General features: G+C 51.5%; 1 protein-coding gene across 1 annotated transcript in view; it reads right to left on the bottom strand.

Moving 5' to 3' along the window:
• The window catches only part of COL13A1 (collagen type XIII alpha 1 chain), a 161,561-nt gene that overhangs the window by 75,202 nt on the left and 70,411 nt on the right, over nucleotides 1-15,948 (bottom strand). The window contains exons 4-7 of the mRNA XM_033208972.1: nucleotides 15,195-15,221; nucleotides 12,260-12,295; nucleotides 9,386-9,412; nucleotides 6,951-7,001 (exon numbers count right to left, since the gene is read on the bottom strand). Coding sequence (XP_033064863.1) covers nucleotides 6,951-7,001; nucleotides 9,386-9,412; nucleotides 12,260-12,295; nucleotides 15,195-15,221 — 141 coding nt within the window. The remainder of the gene's footprint in view (nucleotides 1-6,950; nucleotides 7,002-9,385; nucleotides 9,413-12,259; nucleotides 12,296-15,194; nucleotides 15,222-15,948) is intronic.

Genomic DNA, 15,948 nt, shown 5'->3' with positions numbered 1-15,948 from the left:
GCTAAGAAACGTGAGTCTTGTCACTCTCCTTCTCAAGAACCAGCAAGGGCTCCTTTCTACCATGTTCAAGGCCATCCCTCAATCCCATCCCCATCAACCACGTTAGTTTCCTTTCCCGCCACATCTTTCCTTCTATTCTATGCTGAGACACACTGGCTCACCCGCCGTGAGCCCAGTTCTCAGTTTGGGGTCTCCTTTGGCTGACACAGCCAGAATCTCTTCCCAAGCATGGGCTTTCTAGACTGGCAAGCTAAATTCAAATCCTGCCTCCAACTATGGCTGTGTGACCCTGAGCAAGTTGTCTAACCTCCCAGAGCCTGTTTCCTCATCTATAGAATCGAGATAACAGTGTAACCTCATAGGATCATCAAATTACATTTAATTATGTTTGTAAAGCCTATTGAAGTGGTAGCTGCCATCATTAGACACTTGTTGAATTGAACTGAACAGGGAAGCTCCAGAATAGAGCAAGGTGACTTTTGAGCCAAATATGTCTTGTGATCAATGAAAGTTTGTCCTTGTCAAAAAGCAATTTTAGAATCAGACCTCTCCAGAAGATTTCTCTTTGTTATACAACGCAGCAGGCTCCCCCTGTCCCTGTTCAGCGGGCGTCTGGCTCATACCTTGCTCCAAGCGCTGGTGTGAGGATTCATATGCTATGACCCTAAAGCATCTTCAGGCTGCCAGGGTCCTCCTTGAAGCCGCGAGCATAAGTGCGCAGTAGCCTGTGCTCAGGGAACACATCAGCTGGGTAGGATGGGCACCCTGCCATCAGGGTGGGTGCGCTGGTTCAACAGCGAGCGAGTTGAAGTCTGCCGCAGGCTTAGGATGGGCTTGTGGCAGCCATCCAAAAGGGCATGAGGGAGGAGATTCCACTCATCTATCGGAAGGGCCCCTGGCTTTTCTCCTCTCAAGGATAAGTGATGCTAAGAATAAACCAAGGAGAAAACCCGGAAACCATCCAATGTCATCTCTGAAACCTCCCAGTGTAAACTTTCTGTAAACTACTCTGCACACCAAGAGGACTGAAGGAAAGGTCAGGAGGAGAGGATTCCAAGAAACATTTTCAATCTTGCTAGGGACAATGTTTACGTGGTAGGGATAATCATACAGTTTGTTAATTACAGAGCCTGCCCTGGTAGCAGGATGCATCTCTCCAACCAGGACCAAATCCGGGGCTAACCAAGGCTTTTTCAGAGATCTGGGGAAGAGTGTTGTCACGGACCAAGTGGAAACTGGGACGCCACTTTGTGGAGAGGCTGGGCCTGGGGAAGGCATGTGGGGAGACTTGGAACTGGACTTTAATTTATATCTCTTCAATTATATCCTGAGGTTAGACTTCTCTTCCAATATTTCTCTGCCTGTTTCTCTTTACCAATGTTTTCTAGTAGGTTGTTTTTTCCCTGCTGATTTGAATGAAGCACTTTGTCAAGAAAAATAACTCTTTGATAGTCATGTATCAAAGAGTTGGGGCACTTTGACTTTAAGGGAGCCTCATTAAATCCAGGGGGAGGCTGGATCCCCAAGATGCTGGCTGGCCCAGCAGGCCCTGGGCAGCGGATCTGCCAGTCCTAGGAAATGCCCCATCTCAAAGTGTGCCCATTCTCTCTCTGAGCTCCTCAGCTTCTCTTCTGGGGCCAGGAGATATCTGAATATTCAATAGTCATGAATAGTGATGACTCTTCTTTCTAATTTGGCATTTGTCATTTATTTTGTTTCTGGTATGTTTTATATTTATATAGACAAACTTAATCTTCTCCTATGGCTGTTGGATTTTGTGTGATGTTTAAAAGGGCCTTCCCCAGTTTCAGAATTATAAAATGTTCACTGATGCTTTGTCCTTGTATTTTATGGTTTCAGGTTTTGTATCTAAGTATTTTGTTCATTTGGAATTTATTCCGATATAATGAATAAATTGGTTTTAATAATAAAAAACCAAACAACCGTCTTTCATTTTACCTTTTACTAAGTGGCTTATCGGTTGCCCCAGCATCATTTCTTGAACAATTGATCTTTCTCTTGCTATTGTGAAAAGAAGCCTTGATCATGTACCAAATTGACACATGCATTTGGCTTTATTCCTGGCCTGCCCATTCCGTTCTGTTCATATGTTTCTTAGATTGTCCTGTTTTTATAATACATTTTTATATCTAGTAGAATTTTGTTAGATTCCCAACCTCATAAAAAATGCACAGGGATTAGGACCACATTAAATGTATAAAAAATAGATGTATTTGTACATTAATTCGTGGATTAATATTACATCCTTCTGAACCAGAACAAGGGAAGCAAGCTTTACATTGAGCTCTGAAACCTTCTCCCTTAATTCAAGGTCAGAGTGAAAAGGGAGCTGAAGGAGGCCCCCACTTCTGAAAGCAGACCTCTGTGTCTACTCCTCCCTGTCTTTCTCCTACTTGCAAATATACAGACAGAAGGTTCTTGCTGGAAAAAGCCTACCAGGAAGTCTCCCTTCTCTTATTTGACCGTCAAGAGACGGTCAGCTGTGTCTCTGCCCAGGGGCTGCCTCATTCTGCCTCCCTCACCAATAAGACTCCATGCTGGCAAATGTTTAGCCATTAGCTGAGTGGGAGAGGGTGGAGAGGAGAACCCTGCCTTGTACAGCATCTGCCAATATCTGTGGTATAAATACACCCACCATAGCCAATTTCAAGCTACCAACATGAGGTCACTGAATGCAGCTGGGAGGAGGCGAGGTGTGCATGGTCCACTCTTGCCAGCCGTCCAAGCCGGCTCCAGCCGACCACATGCTCTGACCTCCAGCAGTCGATCACAGTTCCTGTTGGACATTACGGCATCTCTAATTCATCACGCTCAAATTCAACTCATCTCCCCTGGCAAAATCTGCTCTTCCTTCTGGGAAAGGGTACTGTGTTACTCAAGTCAGAAATGTGGTGTCATCTTGAGCTCCTGCTTCTCCCTCAATCCTCATTTTTTATCATCACTAAGTCCTTCAATTCCACCTCTAAAATAGCTTGCAAGTCCAGCCCTCCCGGCCAGCCCTGCCGATTCTACTCCAGTCCAGGCCTTGGTTGTTGCAAGTGCCTTCCAGCCAGCCTCCCACTGCAGCCTCTTCTTTTTTTTTTTTTTTTTTTTGAGGCGGAGTCTCGCTCTGTCGCCCGGACTGGAGTGCAGTGGCCGGATCTCAGCTCACTGCAAGCTCCGCCTCCTGGGTTTACGCCATTCTGCCTCAGCCTCCCGAGTAGCTGGGACTACAGGCGCCCGCCACCTCGCCTGGCTAGTTTTTGTATTTTTAGTAGAGACGGGGTTTCACCGTGTTAGCCAGGATGGTCTCGATCTCCTGACCTCGTGCAGCCTCTTCTAAACATGCTGCATGCTGGACCTTCTAAAACCTTTCAAACTGCAAATCTGGTCATGTCCCACATCAGCCTAACACAGCCTACAAGCTCTTCACACCCTCAGGACAAAGCCCAACCCCTGACCATAATGTAAGGGCTTCTCACGGGTCCTTGATTGCAGTTATTATCCCCTCCTCCAGGAAATCTTCCCTGCCTGCCCTCCCTCCCCAAGGCTAGTGCCTCCTCCTTGTCCCACAGCTCTCTAACCATCCCCTGGTTTAGCACTTGCTGTCTGCATTGTCATGGATTATGTGATCACTGGTCTCTTCCACTAGATCATGTGCCCAGAGGGCAAGCTGACAGAGGTCGGGTTGCTACTCAGCACCTAGCAGGCACTGGGATCTTAACAAATATGAATGGAGTGAATTGAGACACGCTCAGTAGGTGTGTCTACCTGGTGTGGGGTGGCTCCTAGTGGATGAGGACTGGAAGTTCAGATATCTCCTGGCCCCAGAAGAGAAGCTGGGGAGCTCAGAGAGGGAATGGGCACACTTTGAGATGGGGCATTTCCTAGGACTGGCAGATCCGCTGCCCAGGGCCTGCTGGGCCAGCCAGCATCTTGGGGATCCAGCCTCCCCCTGGATTTAATGAGGCTCCCTTAAAGTCAAAGTGCCCCAACACTATATTCCAGCTTGCTTCATTAGAAAGTGAACCCTCCTCCAAAGTGTTTGGAGGGGGTCCCTCTTTGCTTGGACCATTTATCAAGCTCCAAGAGGGGAGGCAGGTAGCCCCTGAGAGTGGCAAGGCTGGTTCTTATTAGCAGCATCTCTGCTGGACCCTTCCTGGCTGAGTGGTAAGTCACATGTTCTCCACCATCCCTGGCTGCCACCAAGGGTGCCCACTTGACCTCTACCCCTTAATGACAAATGGACCGTTTGTCTTCCCCCATCCCTGCTCCCATTAGCTCAGGGCAGCTTCCTGGAAGGAGCTGAGTGGGCTGCCCCTGCTGTCCAGTGGTGACTCAGCAGGGATGGCTTGAGCCACTGGGTGGTTGGGGCCAAAGTTGGAGGATGCTGGGCTTGGTTAAGACTCCTGGTACAATAAAACCTTTCCTGGTGCCAATGTAGGCACCCACCTGGGGGATTTTTTTCTCCTGAAGTAAATATCGTTTTTTGTTTTTTTTTTTTTTGAGACAGAGTCTCGCTCTGTCGCCCAGGCTGGAGTGCAGTGGCCGGATCTCAGCTCACTATAAGCTCCGCCTCCCGGGTTTACGCCATTCTCCCGGCTCAGCCTCCCAAGTAGCTGGGACTACAGGCGTCCGCCACCTCGCCCAGCTAGTTTTTTTTGTATTTTTTAGTAGAGACGGGGTTTCACCATGTTAGCCAGGATGGTCTCGATCTCCTGACTTCATGATCCACCCGTCTCAGCCTCCCAAAGTGCTGGGATTACAGGCTTGAGCCACCGCGCCGGGCCGTAAATATCGTTTTAAATAGTAGCATTTCAAACATGGAACAGGGTGTTGAAGCAAGAATGCAGGCTTTGGGATGATGCTGACCTGGCCAAACCCAAGCTCCAGAACTTACTAGCTGGGCAACCACAGGCGAGTTAGGAAACTGTTTTCTCCTCTGTAAAATGGGCTGGTGGAGCCTGCCTCACAGCTGTGAAGGAGACCTATTTTGTGACGGGTGCCCGGGAGACAAAAGCTCTCATTGTCACCTGAACAGAAGCTGTTTTTCACTATTGGAGTCAAATCCGGTGCAGTAGGTATGTTTCTGATTAGGTTATCTGTGCTGGGCTGAGGCCAGGAGGGGCAGAGGCTCTCCTGCCCTGAACACATCTCCAGCAGTGGAGATTTTCAATAACTTTTTGGTAGCCTGTTGACAGAATTTGCTGAAAGGGTGTTAGAGGACCAGCAGGATCCACACAATAGAACATCTGTAGCCAGACCAGAAGGCAGATGGAGATGGCAGCCTAGGGTGGGGCCTGTATGCTGTGTTACTCCCCTGTCCTCCTAACACACGAGTCTCGGTCCTTGGTGTTAGAACCTGGAGGACTGTCTTCTGTTTCTATGACCTTCCCATCACCACCTTCATCAGGACCAATTTGGCCAGGGCATTGGTGCTGCACCTCCTCCAGTACACAGGAGGCCTGAAGCCCATCGGGGCAGCCACCATGTAAGCCCAGGAGCACATGTGACAGTGACAATCAGGCCTGTCCTGTCCATGACAGCAACAGGAATCAGAAGCAGACTGGAGCCAGATGGCCTGGCTGAATGATCTATTACCAGTGTAGCCACATGCCAGCCCTATAGCTTTGGGCAAGTCACTCGGTCTCTCAGTGCCTCAGTTTCCTCATCTGTAAAATGGAGGTGATCACAGTCCCTACATTATGGGGTTCTTGTGAGGATTAAGTGAGTGAATACATGTAAAAGTCTTAAGATAAGACCACCATAGAGGAAGTGTTAAGCGTGGTCATTATGGTCTGTGCCCAGAAGAAAGGCCATGTCTACTCAGTCCAGGGCTGCTCAAGTGCTGCCTCCAAACTGGCCCCTGACCTGTCTGCCAGCCTAGCTCTCCTGCCCCTGCTCTCTGCTCTCCTTCCCAAACTGGCTCCACCTCTCAGTTCCCCACACTCGCCACAACCCCTCGCTTGGCTGTTCAGCTCACTGCGGGCCCCCTCCCTTGGATGTAACTTAGCCATTTGTTCTCCAGCCCCTCTCCCTCCAATGTGGGTCTCAGTCTCCCAGAGGCTAGCCCTCTGCTCCCATCCCTCACTGAGCACAGTGGGTCAGGAAAAGTGCGGAAGGTGGAGCTGGCAGCCTGCTGCTGTGGTGAGGCCGGGGCTCCTCGGTTCTAATCCTGCCAAGCCTCTACATGGGAGGCCCCTCCCCCTCTCTGAGCCTCAGTTTCCCCTTCTGAGAGGGCTGTGTGAGACCATCCCTGGGATCCTTTCCACCCTGACATGTGGTGATTTTATTAAAGCCCCGTGGTTCAGGGCTCTGGGAAAATAGCAAGCCCTTCCTCCCACAGCCTCGATATCTTGCTGGCTTCATCACCCGCACCCCCGTTTTGGTCCCTAAGGAAGCACATGTGAGGGGAACCTCGCTGGTTTTCTCAAGCTCCCAGCCACGGGTTGGAGGGTGCTAGGGAACACACAGGACCCAGCGCTGCACACAGAGGCATCTGTGAGGGTGAGTGTGGGCTGGGCTTCTGGCAAGACCAGTACTGCATGCCTGGGTCAGTGAACCCAGACTCGTATCTGCTCCATGGGCTTCCAGAAACAAAGGCTGGTTCCCGGGAAAGCCGGATCACCCCATCTGGAGGAGAGAAAACTCTTTCTTCCTTCTGTCTGTAAACAGCAGGGCCGCCTCGCAGCTGCTGTAGTTTCGTGGCTAGAGGGCAGGTCCCTCAGAACCCTCCCAAGGGGCTGTAATTTAGGTATATTTAGCCAGGCCACTTTCCTTAACATCAACATCAGCGCCCGAGGCCTGGTTGGGCTGGCCACATCACATGCAGTGGCCTCCCCGTCCAGGGGCACAGCTGCCCTCGCTGTCCCCTCATCCCTAGCCTGAAAGCCCTTTCATCAACTCACCCATACCCCCCACACCCCCAAGGAATAGCAAAAACAACTTACAGGGGGCCCGCGGGGGCCAATGATGGATAGCCCAGCATCTCCGGGGGACCCCTGCAGGGAGAGAGGAAGGGGAAGAGGGAGCGAGGGGCAGGGAGGTATGGAGAAGAGGAGCCGGAAAGAGAGGAGCCAAAGGGAGCAGGACGCCGGCCCCATGGGACAGGAGAGGGAGGCCGGGGATATGGAGGGCCACGAAGGGATCAGCAGAGGCAACAGAGAGGGCACAGGGACAAGGAGGGAGCATTTGGGACGGGTTGGGAAGGGCAGGTAGTAGGGGGAAGCAGCAGGAGGGAAAGGAGAAGAGGTGTCAGCGAGAACACAGGACATGGGGTTCCGGGGAGACAAGGTGGTGGGACCGCAGGCAGGGGAAGCAAGAAGAACCAGATCCATTGGAGTGGCAGGAAACAGGGAGACACAGGGAGAGGGGGGAGACTTAGCAAGGCTGCCCAGGCCCAAGTGTCTCCCCCGCCCAGCCCAGGGTGCTTTCCAGCCCCCCTGCAAATACCCATCTGGCCGCACACCCTGCAACTGCTGAACCTGCCAGAACGCGGCTGTGCAAACAGGGGGTGGGGACACGAGCAACATGCGTGCTGTGTGGACTCAGCATCCCTGACCCTGAAAGGCTGAGCTGCCTCAAATTCCCTAATTCCCGGTTTCAGAACGACACGGAGGGGTGAAGGCTGGGGCAGAATTGTCAGCTCTGAAGGGAAGACAGTTGCTGCTGAATGAGGAGCTCAAAGTGCTGTCAAGGGTGGGTAAGCTAGTTAGACAAGCGCTGTGTGTGTGTGTGTGTGTGTGTGTGTGTGTGTCCCCAGGTTCAAGGTCTTACTCTGCCAGGAAAAGTCACAAAACCTCTCTGAGCCCACATAGCTCCTCTGTGAACAGGGATTCTGAGAGCGGCTCTGCTGCCCTTATGGGAAACGCATTTTGGAAAATGTCATACTTCACAGGCAGGCGAGGGGTGATTTCAAATTAGTAACTGTTTTTGTCATGGCAATGAAACAATAATTTTTATACAAGGAGGTGTAGTGTCATGGTTGAGAGCCAGAATGCTTGGGTTTGAAGCCCAGCTCTGCTACCCACTAGCTGTGTGACCTTGGGCAAGCGACTTAATGTCCCCGTGCCTGTTTTCTCGTCTGTAAAGATACAGATAGCGCCTGTCTCATAGGGTGGATGCGAAGATGTCACGTGACAATGTAAAGTACTTAAAACAATGCCTGGTCCATGGAAAGGGTCATGTGTCTTTCTCCTAGGCAGTTTAGCCTCATGCCAATGTGGAGCTGACAGTCTGGTTCCATTTTGGGGACAGAATAGCATGGTAGCTAGGGCTCCAGCCTTGGAGTCAGACCACTGGGGCGTCTCTCCAGCTCTGCCACATTCTAGCTGTGTGACGCGGGGCATGTGACTTGGCCTCTCTATGCCTCATGTAAATGAGAATATTAAAGCTTCCCTGAAAAGCTTATGTCGGTGCTAGTTGGGAAAACAGACAAAATATTTAAAACTGCACCTGACACAGTTTGTGTTTAATACATGGCAGCTGTATTGCAATTGTTGAGATTGTTATTTGGGAGACAGAAAACTATTGCAGAAATACTGCATTACAGACAGGGAAGTACAGAGCCGGGCACTGCGAGGTCTGGCTTGGAACCCCTGCTCATCACTATTGCTATGCGATCTTTGGCCAGCCCTGCTCCTTCCTTGGGCATCAGATGAGTTTCCTCATCTGCAGAGTGAGCTCCTTAGAAGTGTTGTGCTTGGCCAGGCATGGTGGCTCACGCCTGTAATCCCAGCACTTTGGGAGGACAAGGTGGGCGGATCGCCTGAGGTCAGGAATTCAAGACCAGCCTGGCCAACATGGTGAAACCCCGTCTCTACTAAAACTGCAAAAATTAGCTGGGTGTAGTGGCGTGCACCTGTAATCCCAGTTATTTGGGAGGCTGAGGTAGGAGAATTGCTTGAACTCAGAGACAGAGGTTGCAGTGAGCCAAGATCTCGCCACTGCACTCCAGCCTGGGTGACAGAGGGAGCCTCCATCTCAAAAAAAAAAAAACACAGGGCTGATGTTCCAGGATGGCTTCTGGGTTTCTGACTTCCCAGGGTCTATTCCATAACCTCGGGGGTCCCCCTGGGCAGTTCCAACTACACAAAAGAGCCATTGGCCAGAGCGATGAGGCCTCGTGCTGTTAGGGCAGGGCAGGGCAGGGGAGACCTGCCCAGCTGGGAAAGCTGGGACCGCCGCCCAGGAATCCCAAGACTGCTGCCCGATGGTATGGAAGCTGTTAGGAAACTGGGCCGTGAGAGGCTTTGAGGGCAGCAAGCCCAGCCAGCACCCTCTGCTGAGGTTTTCATCGGGGGAGGAGGGCTAAGAGTCTCCCTGTCAAGAGTCCACCTGGAGGAGGAGGCTGGGTGCAGGGCAGAAGGGGAAAGAGTGGACTCACCTTCTCGCCTGGTTGGCCCTTTACTCCCTGGGGCAGCCACAAGCAACACAGGGTGCAAGAAGGGAAAGGGAGGGAGAGAAAAAAGAGGGGATGAGAAAGAGGCACCCACACGAGAATCCATGTTCATAGCACAACAACCAAACAGAAGAAATCACTGTGAAATAAGAAACAAAGCAAAACACAGATGCTGACACATGACAGGTCCACGTCCAACAAGCACAGCATGTGGCATGTGGAAGGCAGCGGCTGCAATGTGCAGCTGCTCCAGATAACTGAGGAACAGATGCTGGGGCTGTGAGAGGCCCTCTTGAGACACGTGCGTGTGTGTGTGTGTGTATGTGTGTGTGTATGTGTGTGAGAGAGAGAGAGAGAGAGAGAGAGAGAGAGAGAGAGAGAAAGCCAGAGAGAGAGAGAGAAAGAAAGCCAGATAATTGGAGAGACAGAGAGAGAGAAAAGATAACAAGATCCCACCTAAGTCAGGAAGTCTTCCCCAGAAGCCATGGCCCCAGCTGGCCAGGACACTCTGAGGTTGGGGTGGGGATGGGGGGAATTGCCCCAGGACTGTGTTGTGATGCTGGTGTCTAGGAGGTTTGCAGGTCCAGCTGAACACCAAGAACAAAGCTTTGCCAAGCTAGACAAGCCTGGAGTCCTTGGGCCTGGCCGGGTAAGGTGGAGGGAGGGGGCGTGGAGAACCACAGGAGGCCAGAAGGCAGGACACACACCTCTGGAAGGATGGAGCACGGGTCAGTGATGCAGAGGAGGCTAGTTAGGTGGCCAAGGGTCCCTTGCAACCACAGTGACCAGTAGATGGGCAGTCCCAATCCACCCTGCTCTGGACAAGCCAGTGGGGCCACCTCTGGTAAACCCCAGGGATGACCCAGGCATGTCACACCTACTGGCCACCTCACTGCTTATCAGGTGGCTCCTGCCAGGACCCCTACTGGGCAACCAAATGGGCCCATTGTCACATTTAAAATAGCACCAGCAGCCGGAGTGGCTTCCTTCCTAAGAAGGAAGTGGGGAGACCTCCCCCACTGCTATGGGGGAGAAGTGTGGACACTTCCTGGGGGAAGGTGTCCACAGGGTCCAAGAAGGAGGACAGGACGGACAGGACGGGGAGGCCCAGAGCTGCCACTTTGCATTTTGCAGCCTTCCCTGTGGCCGGTCTCTGCACTTGGGAGAGGCTCCTGAAGCTTCCCTGGGAGCAGGGACTTTGGGGTCCCACAGTTGGCTTGGGTACAAAACCCAATTCCACCCTATCTCACGTGCAGTGAGTCTTAACATCTTCATTTGGAAGACAGGGCTCAGAGGGCTATGGTAACGCAGGTGACGGGCTCAGGTCCACATGCTCAGGCCCTCGGCAAAGGATGGCTGAATCATGTTTCCCTGCTCTGTTCAGAACCTGTGACGGCTTGGGTGGACTCAGAATCTGGAGTTAGAGAATGGAAGAAAAGAGACAGAGCCAGGCAGCAATTCCACCATGCTCTGCTCTGGGAAGTGGTGGGAGATTCACGTGGGGCGGCCCAGGGCTCCCAGCCTCCATGCCTCGATAGACAGGCCTTGGGTGGGCCCTGGAGAGAGCAAAACTCCGTGACATGGAACTTTCACTGAACTCTGAAATATCCCAGGCCTCTGGGGCTTCATTCTAAGGATCAGACCCTCCTCAGAGCTGCAAGGCCAGCAGAGGTGGGTGGTGAGCGGGTAGTAGTAATAATGTCAGGATCAAGAGTGCAGGTTTGGAGTTGGGCTGTCTGAGTTCAGATTTCTGCTCAGCCACTTCCTGACTGTGTGAGCTTGGGAAGGACATTTAGCTTCTGAGCCTCAGTTTTCTCATCGGAAAAGTAGGGGTGGAAACTTTTGCTTACCTCATGCAGTTCTTGTGAAGTCTGAGTAAGCTAATATAAGGCTCTTAGCACAATGCCAGCAAGCAGTTAGAACTAGCAAGGGTCAGCTTTCATTTGGATGCCTTTTCTCAGCCTCTGAGCACTGGCAGGCTCACACCAGGCATGCAAATTCACACAAGGATGCGTGGCCCACTCCTACAGCCAATCCCATGAGATTCTGAGGCAAAGCTGAGAATGACATGGGGGTGGTCAGGGGTCTTGGGGAGCCAGGTGAGGCAGAGGCTGATGGCAAGTTAGGAGTCACATGGGGAGAGCGGCTGAGGCCCTGTCTCAGCCCAGGCTGGGGAGTGGTGAGGGTGGGGCATGGCCATCACTGCCTTAGGCTACTGCCTTTCCAGCCCTTTGTAGACACTCAAGGGCTGCTGCTGGCCTTCCCATTTCTGGGAAATACCCTCTCCATCAAACATTCTCATCTCCGCTTCTCCATCTTCATTTTCCAGCAGGAAACAGGGAATGTTTTAACTCTCAGCCTCCTTGTGAGGACTTGGAGTCACCACCCGGGGCCAAGCCCTGTCTTCACCATCTCTTAGTGCATCTCTGTCTACAGAGAAGGCCTCTGGGAACCCTGGCTCCCCCGAGGGGTGTTGCAGGAGCAGCTGTGAATCTGAGGGTGAGCTGCCAGCTTTGAGGGGTGGAGTGGGAGTCCTTCTGATGTTGAGGCTCAGTTTGTTCCTCCCATTCCCAGCAGGTAACTGGCAAAGGGCTTTGTTCATGCAACTTTGTTGAGTTTTTCCTTTGCTGTGGCAGCTCTCTGGAGAGTAAAGCCGTATTGTGAGGTCTGAAGGACTGGAATACAACTTCCCTTCTCCTTCCTTGTCCCTCCCTGCAGCATACTGGGGCCTGGGGAAGGGAAAGAGCTGACCCTCTCCTTGGGCCTGGGGTAGACAGCACATTGCCATGGTTTAGAGGACAGGCCAGCACGGAGAAGCAAGCAGTGGCCACCTGAGCAGGTGCAAATGGGCCAACTCACCACACGTCCAGGCATCCCAATGGCACCTTTGTCCCCCTGATGATGAAGGAGGCAGAAACAGATGTGGTTGGAACCAGGCTAGCATGTGAAGGACCCTATAGGCAAGCTCTGCACCTGATTTAGGGCACAGCTAACCTGGTTTGCAGCAGGGACAACTTTCCGTATGATGCCCAAGCATCATGTAGGTGCACTCCCTATGCACCTCCCTAGGACTATTCAGCAAGCAGCCACTGCTATGGCTATGTGTACTTAGGCATGAGTGTTATGGAAAGAGCACTGAAGAAGGAGTCTGGTCCCAGCCTGGGCCTCAGTTTCCCTATGCCTTTCCAAGGCCTTTGCTCCCTTAGACTTCACTGTTGCATCGATTCCAGCAATGGCCAGGATGTGCCTCATCTTCATCACGCACAACTTCAAGGCACAGAGCAGGGTGCCTGGCAGCTCCCATGTGACAGATGGGTGAATCACTTTCCTCAGTCTGTCTCTGCCAGGGCTGGAGAGCAGGGCTCCACCCTAGCCCCTGGTTTGAGAAAGCAATCTCTGGAGTCTTTCTCCACTCCTCCCTCCTCTCGGCCACCTCCAGTACTGACAGGAAGGACCACGAGCCATGTGGATTCAGCCGAATCACGAGTTGCAGATGCTCCAAGGGAAATGCTTTGTTTTGTAGCCAGGGGTTACATCTTCTCACTCTGGAAATCTGCTTATTAAGTTTTGTTCCTCCCCCTTTTGGTAGAAAATATTTTTTTGCCATCATATGCATGCAGACATCATAAAACCCGGGGTGGGGCCTAAAGTTTGCTAGGAGCCTGGAAGGATGGAAAGTAATAGGGTGCGGAGAATCAGGTGGTTTTTCCAGCCTGCTGGACAGGAGGGGACTGTATGGGCATTTCTGGGGTGACTGCATCTGCTAACCCCACTGAGGCACAATGCCTCGAGGAACAATGCGCATCCACAATGTATGTGGGGCACACCTGAGAGAAGCAACTATTTCTGAAATTAGGCTCTTAAAATTAACACATAAGGTCAAGACCAATGGTGACTTTGAGTAAAATGTTCCACTTTTGCTAAAGAATGGCAGGGTAGCAGTGCAGATTAGAAGCACTGACTCTTCCTTTAACCTCCCTGAGCATCCGTTCTGTGGAGTAGGGGTGATAAGAGCTTCTTTCTCATGAGGTTGCTGGGAGGATGCCACGGGATGCTGTCTCTGAGAAGCACGTGGCCAGTGCCTGGCCTTTGGTGTTGAGTAAATGGCATCTGCTCGTGTAAAGCCTAGCACAGCTGCAGGCAGGTGAATTTCATCAGCATGTTTGTACTCCACACCTTTTGCTTTGTACACCGGGGCTCACATCCATAGTCTTTTTGAGGGTTACTCCTAGGTCTCTTCACATGGAAGCATCAACAAGACCATGACCCGTGGATCTGAAATTGGCTCTGCCTGCAAAGGACCCCAGGCCAGGGCTGGTCGTCGGCTGTGGCAGCCCTATGGTCCACTCACTCTTGGGCTTTTGAATGATATTTCAGGATGTGTGTTTTGGTTTCTTTTTCATTTCTTTTTTAAAACTAATGCTCTTTGCAGTCCTGGCCATAAAATGCTTGGGTTAGGGATGGGTGTGGAATGGCCAGGGACTGGAAACTATGTGCAGCAGCCCCTGCTCTGTCAATTGCCCCCTAAATGCTTTTTAAAGGTGGATGTTGTAAGAAAAAAACAAAGTCTGCCCACATTCCCCTCGGTCATCTGATGTTTCCCCTCCTTGGATTTCATGGGACCGATTCACCGTCTTCCTTTGCGCTGAGGCTCTTACTGGGAGAGTTTCCATTTGCAAGTCTGAACATTCTCCCACATGCATTTCATTAAGAAAGCCACTGCTAGGCATGAATTTTAGAAGCTGTTGGATTAGTCCAAAGGTTACAGTATAATCCATGTCTAAAAGGGGAGTCATTAGGTAAGAGGGAGGCACATAAGGGTCTGGAATCTCATGGATGTGACCTTTGGTACAGGGAGACAGGGCAGACTGGTGCCAGCCCCAGGCCAGGGTGCTCTCCGTACCTGATTCCGGCCCCTTGACAGGTTGCAGCATCTTGCCTGGGTCACTCCCCATCTGAGGGTCCATGGAACACATACCCAGTATTCCACTCATCCATGCCCCGGGCTAGACTCCACAGAGCAATGTCTTAGAATACTTTAAAGATGGGTTTTGAAGGTGGAGCACAGACCACAAGCAACAGCAGTACGGAATGGTGTGTGATGATACAGACCTCTAACAGGTCCCCACCTGAAGCTTGGACAGATGGACAAACTATTTTACCTTCCTGACTCTCATGTATAAACAGGTTTATAATCATCCCCATTTCACTGAGGTGTTGAACAAGCTGAATGTGTGAAAGGTGATAAATGCAGTACCTGGTTCCTCTTATGGTTTCAATAAGAGATGGCTATCTTTTTTGTCCCAAAGTCCCCATGGTTACTTGGCACAGTAACTCTCTAGAATTGGGACATGGTAATTGAGGGAAAACAAAGTTTCTGAGTCTGCTCTCTTACCAGCAGGCATAGGAAAACAGTGGTTTGAATGTCAGCTGGTATGCAGGGGGATAGTCAGTGTGCCAGTGGGCTGCCCATCCTTGCAGCTGCCCATTGTAGGGTCATCAGTCTGGAAGTCAGCCGCAGTTTTGAAGGATCTGCATGTTGTAATTTGTCTGCCTCGGGCAAAGGGGCACCAAGGGCTGCAGCTAAAGATGCCCCAGCAGGGTCCTCTCTGGATCTCAAAGGAGGAGGGAGCTGAGGTGACTTCACCCTAAGCTATAGATCAGGGATTCTGGAGAGTGGCCTGTTACCCAGATACACATGGAGAAAAACCAGCCACCCAACCTAGCCAGTCTTCAGACTGAGAAACAGCATGTAAAAGAGATGCAAAGGAAAGAAGAAACAAAAGTTACTTACTGGGAGTCCAGGTCTTCCAGTGGGACCCTAAATGAAGAGTGAAGTTTCCATAGGTCAGGCAGGGTATTGCAACACCTAACTGTTGAGCACTGTCCCAACCAGCTGTGTGACCCTGGCAAGCCACTTGGGTGGGCCTTTGTTATTGTATGAACAAAATGAAAAAAGGGGGAGGCTTGATCACTAAGGCTCATGAAGCTTCCTTCCAGTCCTGGCTCTGAAGACAGCCCACCTGTGTTCACCTCTTGGCTCTGCCACTTACTACTTGGGTAACCTTCAGCAAGTGTCTTGGTCTCCCTGTGCCTCAATGTTCTCATCTTGAAAATGGAAGAATAATCATTACCTATCTGTTAGGATCAAACGAGAGAATGTATGTAAAGCACTGAGCACAGCGGCTGGCATATAGCAAGTCCTAAACAAATGCAGCTATTACCATGATTATTAGAAGAGAAGAGGACAGGCCAGAGACGGCCATGGGGCTGGCCTTGGTTTTTCCCTCCAGAGACCCTGCTGTCACATACAGTTCCTCTCCTTCCAGATGTCCTGCTCTTCCCATAAACTGAAGGCAGAACCAGGAGTGGGTCTTGGGGTGTTCCCTGGGAGATAAGTCCCCGTAGGGTGCTGAGAAAAGTTCAGGCAGCACCAGGAGTAAGTCACCCCTTCTAACCTGTGTTCCTGAGGACACCCCCTCCGTGGTGGTGCAGTGACACCCGCCAGTCGCGGGGGAGGGGGGTCCTTGGGGAACGTGGGGCTACAG

The sequence above is a fragment of the Trachypithecus francoisi genome, unplaced genomic scaffold, assembly GCF_009764315.1.
Source record: "Trachypithecus francoisi isolate TF-2019V2 unplaced genomic scaffold, Tfra_2.0 Lachesis_group9, whole genome shotgun sequence".
Taxonomy (NCBI): domain Eukaryota; kingdom Metazoa; phylum Chordata; class Mammalia; order Primates; family Cercopithecidae; genus Trachypithecus; species Trachypithecus francoisi.
The sequence above is the reverse complement of the archived record's forward strand: the minus strand, read 5'-3'. Positions and strand labels throughout refer to the sequence as shown.